At 41.9% G+C, this 16004-nt stretch overlaps 1 protein-coding gene across 1 annotated transcript in view; it reads left to right on the top strand.

The window, feature by feature from the left end:
* atrnl1b (attractin-like 1b) overlaps window positions 1–16004 on the top strand; it is a 63708-nt gene that overhangs the window by 26143 nt on the left and 21561 nt on the right. Inside the window, exons 20-25 of the mRNA XM_083994731.1 lie at window positions 213–306; window positions 6613–6665; window positions 8398–8492; window positions 8824–8902; window positions 10983–11140; window positions 14113–14174. Of these exons, the coding sequence (XP_083850857.1) occupies window positions 213–306; window positions 6613–6665; window positions 8398–8492; window positions 8824–8902; window positions 10983–11140; window positions 14113–14174 (541 nt within the window). The remainder of the gene's footprint in view (window positions 1–212; window positions 307–6612; window positions 6666–8397; window positions 8493–8823; window positions 8903–10982; window positions 11141–14112; window positions 14175–16004) is intronic.

Genomic DNA, 16004 nt, shown 5'->3' with positions numbered 1-16004 from the left:
CAGAAGATATGGAGGTGGCTCAGCCAGAGAGAAACAACTGTTGTAGCCAAAGTTGTGGAAATTACAGGGTGACGCACAAACCTGACTGTTAACTTTGTGCACACATTTAAGATATAGGTAAAGTTAATCTGTGACGACTCTGTTCTCTCTTTCACGTGCTCCTCTTCTCTAACCCATCTTCTCCTCCATCTGTGCTTCTCTACCCCTTCCAGCCTGTAAGTGTAATGGTCACGCAAGTGTGTGCCAGGTGTTAACTGGCAAATGCTTCTGCACCACCAAGGGAATCAAAGGAGACCAGTGCCAGCTGTGAGTACTCCACCATATGCTCACACACAAACAGACACACACACAAACACACGTACCTTGAACCATGAGAACGCTGTGTTACCTCGTAGGGTTTTTAAATGGTTTGTATATTCCATGAATTCTGCTTGAACTCTTACACGTTTCATGCTGTAGCGTTGTTTCTGACAGTTCTAAAGGTGCAACAGGTCAAATAAGAGATGTTGTCAATGTTATGAGTGAAATGCAAGTTACTACCAATCAAAAGTAAGTGGACTTCCTGTCACGGAGCATTAATGTCTTGGGGCGGAGCGCCGATAAAAGGCTGGAGACGTTTTAAGGGAGATGCATGTTGACCAGCAGAAAGGTGTTATGTGCTGTTAATATTCTGCATTAGTTGTGGACTGAAAGGACTTCAGTATTGGCTCTGTGATTTTAGCAGCTGCTCAGGTTTATGGACACAAAAACAACTTCTGTTACAACACCGAGTTAAAACTCTACTTGGAGATTTTTAAAGGGAATATATGCAGATTAAAGAACATTAAAACAAGTAAGCCTGCTTATAGTTTAATATAATAAATATGTATATAATAATAATAATAATAATAATAATAATAATAATAATAATAATAATAATAATAATAATAAATAATAAAAAAAATTACAATGCATCAATGTGTAAGATTTTGGAGATTTTGAGTTAAGCTTTGTCCATCTTCTAGGAACAGGAACATGTCTTTGGTATTGGAGTGCTTTCATGGATAAAGCAGACAGATAAGACAATAAAACCAGTATATACACATAAAACAGACAGATTTAGAATCATGGCATAGTCAATTTTCAAATCAAACAATTAAGATGGCACTTCAGTGATTTATGATGAGGGAATGATTTCTGACCACTGACAGCCTCTTCCTTCTCCGGTGGAGACTTGGGTGTCATAATGATGGGAAAAAAAGAGATCACTTGACTTTACTGGCCAGAAACTCCTCCAGGATCATTTCTGCTGACTCTGTGGATTTCCCACGTGTGGGAGGACCAATCTGCACTTAGCTGTCTGCTTTCCCAGTTGTAAGCAGAATGGACACTGATTTTAATACCCTAATGCAGGAAGAGGTGTGTGGAGGGGTCACTGGCAACCATAAGCGCAAATGCAGCATACTCCCACTCACCACAACGCAGCTTTACCTCCCTCTCTGTCTATGTCTCTTAAATAACCTACCCTCAATATATCTTTAACACTGTCATCAGGTTTTCTCATGTCAAACTTGTTCAAGTGACATATTTGCCACATTTTGACAAATTACCATTTAAAGTTTTGTAGTATTTTTTTCTGTATCTTAGGGATTCAGTTGAAACCATTTTAAGACTAAAGGTAACATGCAATGGTCATGTACATTTTCTTGACTGGAGTTGTAGTTCCCTACTTCCTGTTTTAATCATCACTTTAAATAGTGTTTTTGTACAACCCAACTTCAGCGCTTGAAAGTGAATTTTAATAAAGGGCAGACCAAGTCATGGAAGGTAAAATGAAGAAGTGTGAAAATAACAATGATTTCCCAGCACTTGAAATTGTTACACTGGCAAGATAAATGGTCTTTATCGTCCCAGGGGAGGAGTATGTTTTCACAGTCTGCTCATGTACAGGTCTCACATGGAAAACACACAGATTCAATAAACACACAACCATGCAGAACCATGTGTTTACAGTAACTGATGTGCAGAAGTAAATTATTATTGTCTGCGATTAGAAAAACCCGATTGACATTAAATTACAACCTGACTATTCAGATACTAATGTGTGTAATTATAGTTTTAAAAAAAACAACAACAACAAAAAAGACAGAATAAATACCGGTGACACATTTTGTGTGTGCAGCAAATGATTGATTGGAGCCAGGGGAACAAAAACCTGGTACTGATGCTGAGCAGTGACAATCAGCATGTTGGCAAAGACGGGGCCTCACCTGCTGGGACTTAGCATTCCTAATATACAACAAGACTCATTGAGTGAAAGTGCTCAGAATAAGACCTCCTAAAAAAAAAAAACCCACTGTGCTCCGCATTGACTTTGACAATAAGTGAATGACACTTGAGACAAATGACAAAAAAATGTCACATTAATTTCTGCTAGCAGATGGAGAGCAGCGCAGTGAGCGACACCCAGATAGCAGGTGGCTAACCGTGGATTCAAACGACTCATTTTCCACCCTACAAAAAGCAGAGGCCAGGCACCAGCCGGGGCCAATCATCATCAGCCATTTATAGGGAGGGAGAGGAGGAGGGGGGGGGGGGGCAGTGGTGTTCCCATAAAGCTGTGGAGCCAGCTTTGGGAAGGTTCCGGCAACGCATTACTGATTATCATCTTCAATATTAAAGCCAGGAAACATAAACCACCAGAATATGTTGTAAATGTACCAACTCTAATGTGGTTACTCTTGTTATTATCACAACCACCATTATTCTAGTGGTGTTTTTACACCTAAAACCAAGATCCATTTTCACATTAAAACACGTCAGAGTGATTGAGTAATCACTTTTTTCCAGGTGTAATCTAATTAGTGTGTATGTACTGACTAACAGTCGGGGTGGGGTATTTACTGGTGTCTTTTTTGTAATGTAATTTCTGGTATCTCATTACATGTAATCAGTGTCTCCCTCAGCCACACACTTGCCCCGTCCCCGGCAATAACCTTTTGAAAACAAAGACCTCTGCACAAGGGCGCCGTGTCTGCTTCATGCACCGTACGCAAAAGCAAGCAGCACACACATGTTGGCTTTCACACACGCATGCACCGCAGCCACCGATGCCATTAGGACCTCCGAATAATAGCCGCGGTAATGAAGTGAAGGGTGCATCGGTGCAGAATAGAATTGTTTTTGAAAACAATTGATGAGGTCCACGCTGCGTTACAGTGATGAGTCAAACAAGAGCGAGTGAGGGAAAATATTTCTTATTATAGCGCTCATTTGTATACATACATTATTCAGGGTTTTTCTTCATGTGCTGGAGGTAACAGGGGTTAGCTCCGGGAGCGTGTACAAGCGCGCCTCCTCCAGCCTTCGTATGCGTGAAGGGCGTTGTGTAGGTTCACATTTCTTCCTCTGTGTGTGTGTGTGTGTGTATGTGTGGTTTTGTGTGTGTGTGTGTGTGTTTTGCCTGTTAAATCACAGTGTGTGCACAAGCGGAGACATAAGGTTCAAGTTGAGTGTTGATCAAATTAAGATACAGTGCCGGGGTTTTGCCTCAAGTTCAGATGAGTGCACACATGCATGTAGGTGTAGATTAAATTAAGATACAGGAGTAGAGGAGTTGCATTATACACTTCATGATGAGCGTGTGTGTGTGTGTGTGTGTGTGTGTGTGTGTGTATTCTGCCTTCTGTAAATGCCAGGCGGCTGAAAGGCCCCAGGTGTGATGTTCTGTAAGGTTCAGAAGCCTGTGGCGCCGTTTGTCTTCTGTTCCTTTTTGTAGCGCAGTAAAAGATCCTCCACTGTTTAACCTCAACACAGAGCAGCTCTGTGTCCACCACCCATTACACTGAAGCTTGTCCTTCAGGATTTTCTGCTTAGATGTAGGTTCCAAATCCTTTCTGATCATGTTACTTAAAGGGATAGTTCAACATTTTGGCAAATTGGCCCATTGCCATAATCCCGATAGTCATAGCAGTAGGTTCATTACCTTTAATTGTCGGTGCAAGCTATTTTTAGAACGGTGGAGCAGAGCCGTGAGCTGCTCAGAGCTACGCTACGGAGGCTCATGGGATTTCTTGGTTTCCCTCATCAAACTCATCAAATACACAATCCAACAACTCCACAACGCTCTGGTGGACAAGTTGTGACCTGCACATTCACCACACTATGAGATAATAACACAACGTTACCACACAGAGTTGTTTTAGAGGGAAATTCATGCAAAACTGCTGTTGTGTGTCTGCAGGACTTGTCCACCGTAGTGTGGTGAATGTGCAGGTCACAACTTGTCCACCAGAGCGTTGTGGAGTTGTTGGATTGTGTATTTGATGAGTTTGATGAGGGAAACCAAGAAATCCCATGAGCCTCTGTGGTGTACTGTAGCTCTGAGCAGCTCACGGCTCTGCTCCACTGTTCTAAAAATAGCTTGCACCGACAATTAAACGTAACAAACCTACTGCTATGACTATAGGGATTATGGCAATGGGCCAGTTTGCCAAAATGTTGAACTATCCCTTTAACCCCAGCTAAAGCATGCATTTACTGTGTCAGTACTAGAGTAACTGGGAGTACCGAGCACCTCCAGCTCCAGCATAGTAAGATATTGTAACATATTAAGTTCCAGGTTTACACCTCTGCTGATATTTAAGGTGTTGAAACACATCAGATGTGTTACCGCCACGCTCATCTGACAGACGTGTTCTTCTGTAGTAACGTCAGTGCTGATCATCACGTCTGTCTCGTGAATCCAGACTGCTGCAACAACAACCAATGATGCATTATTTTTAGAGGCACAGTCACCCCCCCTACCCGCTCCCTCCCTCCATGTAACATCACTAACTGCCACCTCCCCCTCAGTGGCGTTTGTGTCTCCTGTTCCCTCCTTCGCTCAGTGTCCTCTCTGACTCCTTGACAAGTTTTCTGACAAGTTCAGCTGGTTGTAAACAAACGCAGCTGCGAGACAAAATCCAAACGCAACAGTGGGTATGAAACATAAATCTCTCCCTTGGTGCAGTCTCTAGTCCACATGTTTGATTTTTTACTCTCCCTGTTTATCAGGTGAAGTGCAACAGAATGATGATCAACCAGCTCAGAGTGAATGGTAGACAGTTAAAATGCATCAAAGAGCGAGAGGCAGAGCAGAGAGATGCATTAAAAAAAAGGAGACAAGGAGCACTGCTCTCCAATGAGCACTGCCATATGTTCCTCCTCATTACAGGCCTTTGGAAAGCCATGAGCCCGATAAAACACACTCATGCGCGCACACAGGCGATGTTAACAAATTATTTTGTTTGGCAGCACTTCATTTAAAAGTCGGAGCGTTTTTGGCTGTTACGCCACAGCATCACTGATGTGTGAAAATCAGGGTGTGCTGTCGAACTGCGGTGGTTTGGAGCAAACTGTACGACCTGACAGCACCTAAGAAACCCATTTAGAGCTTTCTGTCTAACAAGGGCTCACAGGGAAAAAAAACTAATCACAGGGTCTTACCAGGGTATTAATGTGAATTATCTGTTTTTTAGACTTACAGACTAAAGCAAAAATACAAAACCTTTTTTTCATTTTCAACAGTGGGTGTCTTTCTTTTTAACTTTTGTGAAGACATGGCTGGCATTCAAGACTGAAAAAACACTTTCATTTCTTTTATTTTGAAGTTTGTAGTTTGAACTCTTGTCTAACTTGTTGTTTTGTAACATCCATCCATCCATGAGCAACAGCACTTATCCATGAAGGCTCGCATGGGGCTGAAGCCCATCCAGCTGACATGCACCCTGGACAGGTCTACAGTCCATCACAGAGCCTCACACACTCACATTCACACCATCGAGCAATTTAACCCATCTTCCATGTCTTTGGACTGTGGGACAGAGATCCTCTCCCCCAGGGAGAACATGCAAAGAAATATCATATATTACTGTTTTATTATGTTATTGTTTCACTTTCCAATAGTTTTAAGAGATCTTCCTTATTTTACTTACCTTTACCTTATTTACTGAACTCTGCTTTTGGGTGGTGCTATCCCTGATCCTATCCCTGGTGCTATCCTTTTTGGGCCATTTCCAAAAATCACAGACTAAAGGGAATCAAAAATAAAAGCCCAAACATTTTCCAGTCAAAAGAGAACCAGTTGTATGAGAACACATTCACCCTGAGCTCCGATTATCAGGACTGAATCCTAAATGTCTGAGTTAGTAAACATGAGTGTGGAAGTTAAACACCAAACTACTTTTTGTACTTTGTGGTTATTCTTGATTTGGCTTCGACGTCTCACTTTAGGATTATATTTCTTTACAAGTTGTGTTGTCTGCTCCAAGGATTTTAAGGGATTAAATTTAGAACGTTACTTTTAATTTCCTCCTGTGCTCAGTGATCAGGTGGTACGTTAAGTTTGTCTCAACGTCACTGTGTTGCTTCGATAAACAAAACTTTAACAAAAAAAAAAAAATCTAATTAACTTTTAGAAACTATCAGATTATTTCCTCTTTGTCAGAAGTAGGAGATTTGATGAGGCGCCAACAGCAGGAGCTAATGCGCTGGCACTTGGCATCCACTGCTCCTGATAAGAGGCATTCTTGCTCTCAATCTGTTAGCACTCGTCTTCATCTTGTTCTCTCCTCTCTGTTTTCTTCACTGCAGATGTGACTCAGAAAACCGTTACCTTGGCAATCCACTCAGAGGAACCTGTTACTGTGAGTAATTCTCCACTGGACAGCTCATATTCACACACACACACACACACACACACACACACACACACACACACACACACACACACACACACACACACACACACACAACACACACACACACACACACACACACACACACACACACACACCGCCTTGATTATTCTTGGCTTTTCTCTCTGCTTTTCTTCCTCCCTCGCTCCGCTTCTCCACTTCCACTCTTCCGCTCAGGGCAGATGGAGCATTTTAGCACTTTGGCACCAGGGGCGCTTGTTCGGTGACAGAATGACTTGTCGTGAAAATGTCAAGTGCATCAGAAGGAGTGAGTGATTGAGCTAATCAAGGAGACGGAGGAGTATAAAACTCTCCACTTGTCTGCTCGCTCACTCAATCACCCACCTACTCATTCATTCATTTAGAAAGTTGACTAAATGTTAGCTTAAGTAAAGGGGAAAAAAACCCATTAAAGTAAAGTGATGCAAAAAGCTGCATTATGAAATAGAGAGGGAAAAAAAAGAAAAGGGAAAGTTGACAACCAGTGGCGAGTGGTGGCACATCTGTGCCCGTGCTGCTGTGTGTACCGTACACGCCGGTGTTTGTGCTCGGGAGTGTTTGTTTGCATGATGTGGCGTCCTTCACGGTGCTGCAGTACTTAGTGATTTGTTATCTGCCTTTCAACACTCTGCTACTGACAACAGAGCCTCTGCCAAGGTTTTGTCCCTTTTTTTTGAAATGCCATAGCCTGACACCAGGCTCAATGAGAGAAAAAGACAGGCAACTAAAAAGCCCCAAGCTCGTTTTAACCTCTGCACACTGCCGAGACTTGCTCTTGAGCTCTGTCACGCACTATTGTAAACATGACACTCGTCACACCACCTAAAAGGCCACTGACCATGGATTAACATGCTGCACTCATTGTGACGTTCTCCTCTACTGTCTGCTCTCTCTCCTCCTTTGAAAACAAAATGGATGAAAAAACAAACCAAAATAGTGTATATAATCAATCTACATCATCTCAACTTTTTTGTGTATAATTTGTGGAAAATATCTTCTTTGAGTTAAAGCAGAAGTAAGCGATCCGGTGGTTTTGTCTAACTTCTTGTCAGCCGATGGAGTTAGCAGTCCCCGCCCTCGTCCCTACGTCACCACATTCACGCGCATCCATTGGCTGCACACACAGAGAGGACCGCCCCTTTATGCCGTTCTCTCTCCTCATTGGATAAAGGTTGTAGGATACAAGGAAAGTTTTCTCCTGGGCTTACAGCAGAGCAGAGTGACTGACAGACCCGTGTTTCAGACCAAACACTCTATAGAAGTGATTGCTGTCGGAAGATAGAACTATTTAAGACTTATATTAACACAAACATTCTGCTTACTTCTGCTTTAATCATCAAATACTTCATCAGTGGCTGCGGGGGAGTGGTCTGAGCTGGTCGCGGTCAGGGTCGGCTATTCCAGCTCTTTCCCTGCTCCAATCTAAGTCGTTTTGATTTCACTTGTCTCCCTTGTCAAAATATTGCTTGGAAGTTTTTTTTATCTGATCACATCACATAACATCCACGTCTTTGTCTTTGCACTGCCACAGTGGTCTTTAAGAGTGTGAGCCACAGCTGGCAGCTCAGTGTGTGTGTGTTCCTCACAAGGTTGCGGCCTTCTGTTATGTAAGATTCACCATGGAATAAAAAATATATATATATTGTAAGAGCTCTGTTTTCCTCTCTGGTTTTCTTAACAGACAATCTCCTGATCGACTACCAGTTCACCTTCAGTCTCATCCAGGAAGATGACAATCACTACACCGCCATCAACTTCATGGCCTCACCAGAGCAGGTACCCGTTTCACAAATCAGAGCTCTCTGTCTGGTAATGGAGGCAGTGACACCGTAAATTGTCACCACCTTTTATTTCATTTTTTTGAGGAGGTGGCCTGAGTGCAGCACTGGGTTAAATTTAGACTGCCATGATCACTGGCTGGTCAGTTTTCTATCAAGATGTTATAACGTTAAACCAGGAGTCTGGAGCCGACCATAAAAGGTTCAAGACTTCCCAAACTATCCCAAAACCTCTTATAGTATCTCTGCTGTGTCTTTTTGTGTGATCATTTCACTTTACTTGAATTTTTACAGAATTTTTCATCATGTCTTTTTTTTATTTTCCAAAGCCAAACAAGAACTTGGACATGTCCATTAACGCATCCAACAACTTCAATCTCAATATTACCTGGTCGGTGGGATCAACAGGTAATTTTACTTGGATTCTTTTACAGTAAGAATTAATTCTGTGTAGAAATGCTTTGCTTTGGTTTTGCCTTTCTTTTAGACGGTAGACAAAAACATTGAGTTTTAAACCAATATGTATTTTCCTAAACCCAAGACAGTTTTCTCTCCATCCTCGTGGTTATAAATCCAGCCATTACACATGATATTGCAAACAGTTCCCAGTTCGAATTTAGTCAGAAATGATTCTGCAATAAATAAAATGTTTTATTCTGAATCTTAAAAAATGGCCCGGGTCACGAATGCTATTAAGGATTCAAGTCAAAAAGGGTCAGTTTGTGAAATTGAGGATCTCGCCTCCAGGGTGAAGTCATTTTGGAACAATTACACACTATTATTTTTTTTGGCATTGGAAGGTCAGGGAAGCAGACATTAAAAATCTCAGAGGATGTTCAGACTCGCCACCCACACTGCATAATGAGCCACTCCCACGCACAACGACATGCACCCCATTTAGCCCAGGCATCGTTAACAAGTTATTTTCATCCACACAGGCTGATTTCTACAGACAGGTCAAACACACACTGGATCATTACAGTAGATACACATATCAGAATTTACTGTCATGTCAATGCCAAGGTTGTAAATGTAACCACCTCCTTCCTACATGGACACATTTTGTAATTCAGATAAAAAGAAAATGCTTTTAGTTTTTCAGATTTCTTTTTCCTTTTCTCAAGTAACCATCGACTCAGTAGGTCTTCCAGATAAAACAGGAACAATAATGCACCCTCTCTGGGTTGTGAGCACTGTGTCACCGTTGAGTGGATATTATAGGTCCCCTGAGGAAAGACACCCAAGGACACTGCAGTCGTCCAGCGCCACTGTTTATCTCACGCCCTCCCCTCCTCTCAAGTCATCTGCCACTTTTCTCCAATCCACCACAACACTGACATTTTCCAACCACTAAAATACGTTCAGCCTCCCCTGCTTCGCCCGTCGCCCACCTTAACCTTTTCTGTTGCGCCACCATTAATATTTGAAGCCGGGTCCTCCCCACTAGAAGACGAAGAAGAAGCAAAAAAAAAAAGGAGAGATATTGTGTCTCAGAAGGAGCCGGAGCCTCTTCACAATCGACAAGAGCGTGAAGCGCTTTTTTGGGGGGAGGGAGGAGGAGAGGGGGGAGGGTGTGTGTGTGTGGGGTTGGGGATGATTTCAATTAAGATAAACGTGCTCACGTAGCCACACTCAAGCTGTCATTTTCAGTTCTTTTGTTTCAGAGTTGTGGGTTGGAATGTCAATGTTGAGGAGTCACTGACATGAGGAAGAATAAGAAATGATTTGGAACATTAAGATAGATGGAAAGTAGACTTTTCTTTTGAAAGGGCTTTGCTTGGAATTGCACTATTTCTTTTTATTTTAGGGTTGATTATTAGGAAGTGTAAATTTACAAGATGCTCTTAAATTTAACCGTATTGAATTTTTATTGAAAGAAATTCCCATCATCCTCTCATCAAACTGCCAGTTGTAGGCTGTTGCAACATTTCACCAAGAAATAACACAAAAAACACTCCACTCATGAATAACGGTCATAAATGGACACAAACAAACACTATAATAAACAGTTGATTTTGCAGACATTTGTTGCCCTCATGCAGACTGCATCGGCCCCAAGGTCAGAAAACGCTCAATTCTAGGTGTCAAATATACTAAATGCATTAGCAGATGGTGCTGATCTGAATTCAAATGATGAATATGTGCTAGAATGACTCAGTTCTGACCTATGAGCAGCACTGCTTCAGTCCCTCTTTTAAGCTCCGCTTTTCTCCCACGGCTATGTCCATTTAACAATAAAATACGGACGACGTGTATAATTACACAATAAAACTCCACTCTGGTTTAGGTCAACCAAAAAGATATAATGCACTTCAGACATAATAATAATTGGTCATGAGAGCTTTGCTGTTGTCCTAAATGGCTTGATAAACCCATTAATGGATTGGTAATAATGTGTTGCGGCCGCTCCTGCGTCATCTGTCTATGAAGGTGAGCTCAGCGAGCACCAAATAGCAGTGTGCTGAACATGAACTCTGTGCCCCAACAGCTGGAACCATCTCCGGGGAGGAGGTGCCCATCGTGTCCAAAACCAACATCAAGGAATACAGAGATAGTTTCTCCTGCGAGAAGTTCACCTTCAGAAGCAACCCCAACATCACCTTCTACGTCTACGTCAGTAACTTCTCATGGCCCATCAAGATCCAGGTAAGGACGTGTTATCAAACTCACATGAAGCAGATAACACAGCAATCTAATCTAATCTAATCTAATCTTCTCTCTTGTGTGTAACGTCCCAGATTTCTCACTACTTGTACAATGTGTGTGTAGTCATCTAAAAAGATCCTGTTTACCAACAATAGGCCCCATTCATATGAGCATAAGCAGAGCAGCAGTGGGAGCAGCAGTCATCTCTGCAGATGCAGAGCTCCATTGTTGCTCAGGGTGATTTCAAGTGCACTTTATTCTAATTACAGGTTTAATGGCCGATGGTTAGCGAGCATAGGTGCACACCTGTTTTTAAGCGCGCACTGTTTAACCTCTTCTAGACCTTCCTCTGAGCGGAGGGGATGGAGACGTCGGTGCAGCGGGCAGGCCGTGGATGTAATGCAATGAAAAATGAAAATAGATGCCATTTGTTTGTTATTTTCGCTTTTTCTAAGAGAACAACAATTAAGACTCGCGCTAGTCGTACATGCAATTACAACAAATGGAGCCTGAGGCCACATGGTGTAAATGTGGCTGCAAAATGATAAAAACAAGGAATGATGTGCAGTGATTTGACTGTAATGGAAAACTTGAGGCAGGCTTCTACTCTTTCAGATGCAGTCACGTGTTTGACGAAGCAAAGTGGATGTGTTCATTCTCTCCCCAGTGTTGACTAATGACTATAACTGGCTGCAACTAAGTCAACTTCATTTTACTTCATATTCAGTCAAAAGTTAAATAATAATGATTGTCTCCAAATGTTTAAAGATGTGAAATTATGCCTCTTTAACTTTGACAAATTCCTTTGGATACGCTCCAGAATGTATTTGAATCCAATCAGTTTCTCCGTCTAGCAACGTGAGGTAGACGAATTGTGAATTAATGTTTCCGCTAAGTGTTGTAGGTATTTAATGCTTTGTGAAATTATCAGTCCAAAGTAATGCACTAACTTTAATTTACACCATATTCCTGGGGATGTATTTAAAAAAAAAAACAAGCTCCAGCGTTAATTTGTGTTGCTGATTTTTGCATGTTCTGTATTTTTTATAAAGCTTAACATTCAAGTGGAAAGCGAAAACCTTTAACTCAGAAAACGTTCATCATTTCTAACAATAGCTCACATTCCCCTCTTTGCTAATTAGCCCGCTCCTATTTATTGATTTTTCTTATTTGCGCGCTCCCTCCCTTTCACGTGGTGGATGAGTGGACCACAGTGGGGGTAATAACGTCTTAGGGGTCAGTCCATCTATGGAGGTGGCCCGGTAATAGTTTTCTATTAGGTTTGCTGGCCAACAGTCACTTATTTATTATGGACTGCCGTGAGCTGTTAAAGGAAACAGCCTCTGTAACAGGATAAGGTCTCTGTTTCCCCGCTCGCCTGCATCATGCAGGAGGAGAGAGTGTTTACACAGATGAGATAAAGCAGAAGGCTCTTTACAAGCCTCAGTCTTAAATGTGCCTCTAGAATAAACCTTCGAATGTGGATAACGATGGTTAGGAGCCATGTGACATCCAGTATTATCCAAGAAATTCAACGTAATAAAAGTCCAACAATAGTCCAACATTCTCCAGTGATGCCATTGATCGGCTGAGATTGATGAATTGAAATTAAATTGACCCCAACGGTATTGCCTTGACCCCCCTCTGCACTATGTGAAAAAAGCAGGAGTGCTGGCACTTAATAGAACTGTCCCACATATTATAACAGCAGCAAAACATCTGTGCAATGTGCTTTCTGAGCCATGTTAGCCATGTCAGCGAGCATTTCCTTTCAGATCAGCGGCTCTCGCTCCGCTGCTTGAGAAAGTGGACGGCGGCGGCGGCAGAAGTTGGTGAAGTTAATGGGAGTTGTCCATAAAGATCAGTCCAGCTCAGACTGGGTCCAGCTGCATAACCTTGAGCGTGCGCTCTCATGTCATCACCACTAAAGCCCAAAACTCATCTATATGTAGCCTGTCAGGAATGCCTTTTTATTATCTGCATAATAAATCAGTGACTCTGCTTCGTGATTGGCCGAATCTCCGCTGTTTAAAACCTGCGTCTCATCAGCATTCGAAGCAACAAAGAATGATGCAAACAATCCACCTCCAAAAAAGCACAGTCTGTGCCCTGTTAGCCAGCCCTGTGTGATATCAACCAGAGGAGACTCGATCCTTGCCACCGATGACGTCGTTGTTTGTGTGTGGAAACGCTCTCGGGGCCGAATGCCTTCAAAGCTTCCACGGCAGATAATGACATGTCACTATGATGTGGCCTATCAGATGTGATTTCATGTGTATTCCTTTTTTTAATGAAGGTAAAACTACTCACAAAGCCCTGTTGTGTTTTTAGACTCTGAATCATTCAGTCTCACACTATGAATCAGCTGTTAGAACCTGTGTATGACAACATTTAAGCTAAGCAGTGGTACCTTCCTATTGAATCTAAATGAAGTGTGTAGTTTGATCACTATTTTAAAATAATATTGGACTTTCAGCCATTTGTTTTTATCTTTTCTTTTTACTCTGAATTCAGGTTCATTTAGGAAAGTCTAAAGCTGTGATTTAGAAAAAGAAAGATACACTTTAACTTGTGTATTGTCTAACTAACAGAAAGCTTTCTGCCACGTCGGCCCCTCTCCTGTTTCACCGCATTCAAACTTTTTTTTTTTCCTCCGACCGGTAGAAGCTCTAATGGACGATCCTCCAGAGAATCTTGTCAGTGACCTTTCAGCACGTCCACTGGGCTCTTAGTGCAGACTTGACCCGTCGACAGCGTCTGGTATTAACCCTGCCACGCCGTCACAGAGCTCAGTCAGGATGAAGTGAAAGTTCACAGAGCTCGAAATGAAATGATTGTTAATTGCATATAATATGTTTTTATGCTTTAAAAGCCTCACTTGTTCACATCATGTCGGCTGTGACGTTGTTACATTCACATTAATGCTGCTCTCCTGGTATGTGACTGATTGTAAGTCTCTTTCTCTTTAATAGATTGCCTTCTCCCAACACAACAGCATCATGGACCTTGTCCAATTCTTTGTGACATTTTTCAGGTAAGCGAGTAAAATATTTACACCACTGACATACACACACTCAGTCGTTTGTTTGAGCTGCTCTAAGTGTTCAGCAGTCAAGAAGCATTATCCTGAAATTGAGCCACCACCTCTTCAGTCTCCTCTCTGGTCTCTCAGGGCTTATTGACTTTCTTACTTGAGCCTGTTGGACCAGTTCTGTTAACTAGAGTACATGTAAATGCTTCTTGTGTCTTCAAGGCAGTGATTTCCCTCTCACTTTTTTTTTTTTCTTCTCTCAAGTGGCAAATGAACTGCCAGTAACCGTTTAAATAGGTGCACATTGCTTTGCAAATACCATCTAAAGAGAAGGCGTGGGCGATCAAGATATGAGGACTTTTAATGATTTTTTTTTTCTTCATCTGGCGAGCACTGATGGAAATCTTTTCTCATTGAAATGTTTCAAGTGAGTCACTTGAGTTGTCTCAAAAGCACAGCAAAACCTGAGTAAATTAAGAGGATGTGAGTATAATTGTTATAAGTTTATGCTTTAACATAGATATTAGCGCGGTTGAAAAGCTTCAAAAGGTTGCCAAGCCTCTGAAAGGAGCCGCCTCACAAAGCTGGAGATAGTGTAGCTGTGCCCGCTCGGCTGTTAGCATCTCTCATCCATAGCAGTGTGATGGACTGCAGGCTGGAGTTTAAAAATGCCTGATTCTTTATTTTCTGTCTGTTCTTTATTCTCACATCGAAAAGAAATAACCCCCAAAAATGAGAAATTAACGATTTGGCATCATTATAATTGAATGATGAATGAATAGGACTGTGATGTATGAGTAGGACTGTAATGAAGTAGCAGTGTTTATATATGATGCTAAAGCTAAGCTGAGCTGACTTGTCTGATTCAGGAAGGAGACACATGAACACACCATTTTTTTTGTCTCTGAGTTGTTTATAATCATTAAGTCGGTGGTGGAGACAATCATTTTCAGACATAAGCCATGGTGTGTGTGTGTGTGTGTGTGTGTGTGTGTGTATGTGTGGATTCGTCTCATTTCAAGGTGTGCTGCCCAGAGTAGCTGATGGACTAACATATTATCTGTGTAGGTGTCAGGGAGGGAATTGAAGACAGCGTTTGCCCAAGGCACCTGCCCATCATTGCCCAGTCCACAATAACTTTTCCAGAGAAGCTGTCACACAATCGGTTATCGTCTGCCTCCATCGGATCAAATTACAGTTGAATAGCCAAATTCAGGAATTCTTGGACGGAAAGGGGAGAAGGATGGGGCTTATTTTATCTAAAATGTGTGAGGCAGCTGCTCACATCTGTTTGCACAGGGTCATAACACAGGCACAGGAAAACCCAAGAGAAAATGTTTGTTTTTCTCTTGGTAATTGTATGAATGACATTTGCCAAACACTGCTTCCTTCAGTGTATTTGATTTAATACTTTCTAAATCCAAAGGAAATGAATCCTATCTTTTTGTAACATACCTCTTATATTATTATATTTTTTCTCCTTCCCACCTGATTTTGTGCATCTGTTTCCATTAGTATGCATTGTTTTTTTCCTTTGTCATACAGGTTATACAAATTTAATGGAGTCTTTGTCTGCATCCTTGTTGTCCGGTTCTCACTGACCCATAAACTCTGGCCCTGGTGCAGTTGTGTGTGTGTGTGTGTATGTGTGTATGTTTGAAGAGGGATGAACCTGCAGGAAACATAATCAGCCTGATGATGAAATGTCAAATCACCCCACAGGGTCTCTGGACCTCCTTGTATGAGAGAGAAAAGGGGGGGGGGTAAGAAATGACGACATGACTGAACACACTCCGTTCTCCGTTTTCTCTCTGGAACTTGTTCAAATATCAG

This window comes from Trachurus trachurus (genome assembly GCF_905171665.1).
Source record: "Trachurus trachurus genome assembly, chromosome: 19".
Classification (NCBI taxonomy): domain Eukaryota; kingdom Metazoa; phylum Chordata; class Actinopteri; order Carangiformes; family Carangidae; genus Trachurus; species Trachurus trachurus.
The sequence above is the reverse complement of the archived record's forward strand: the minus strand, read 5'-3'. Positions and strand labels throughout refer to the sequence as shown.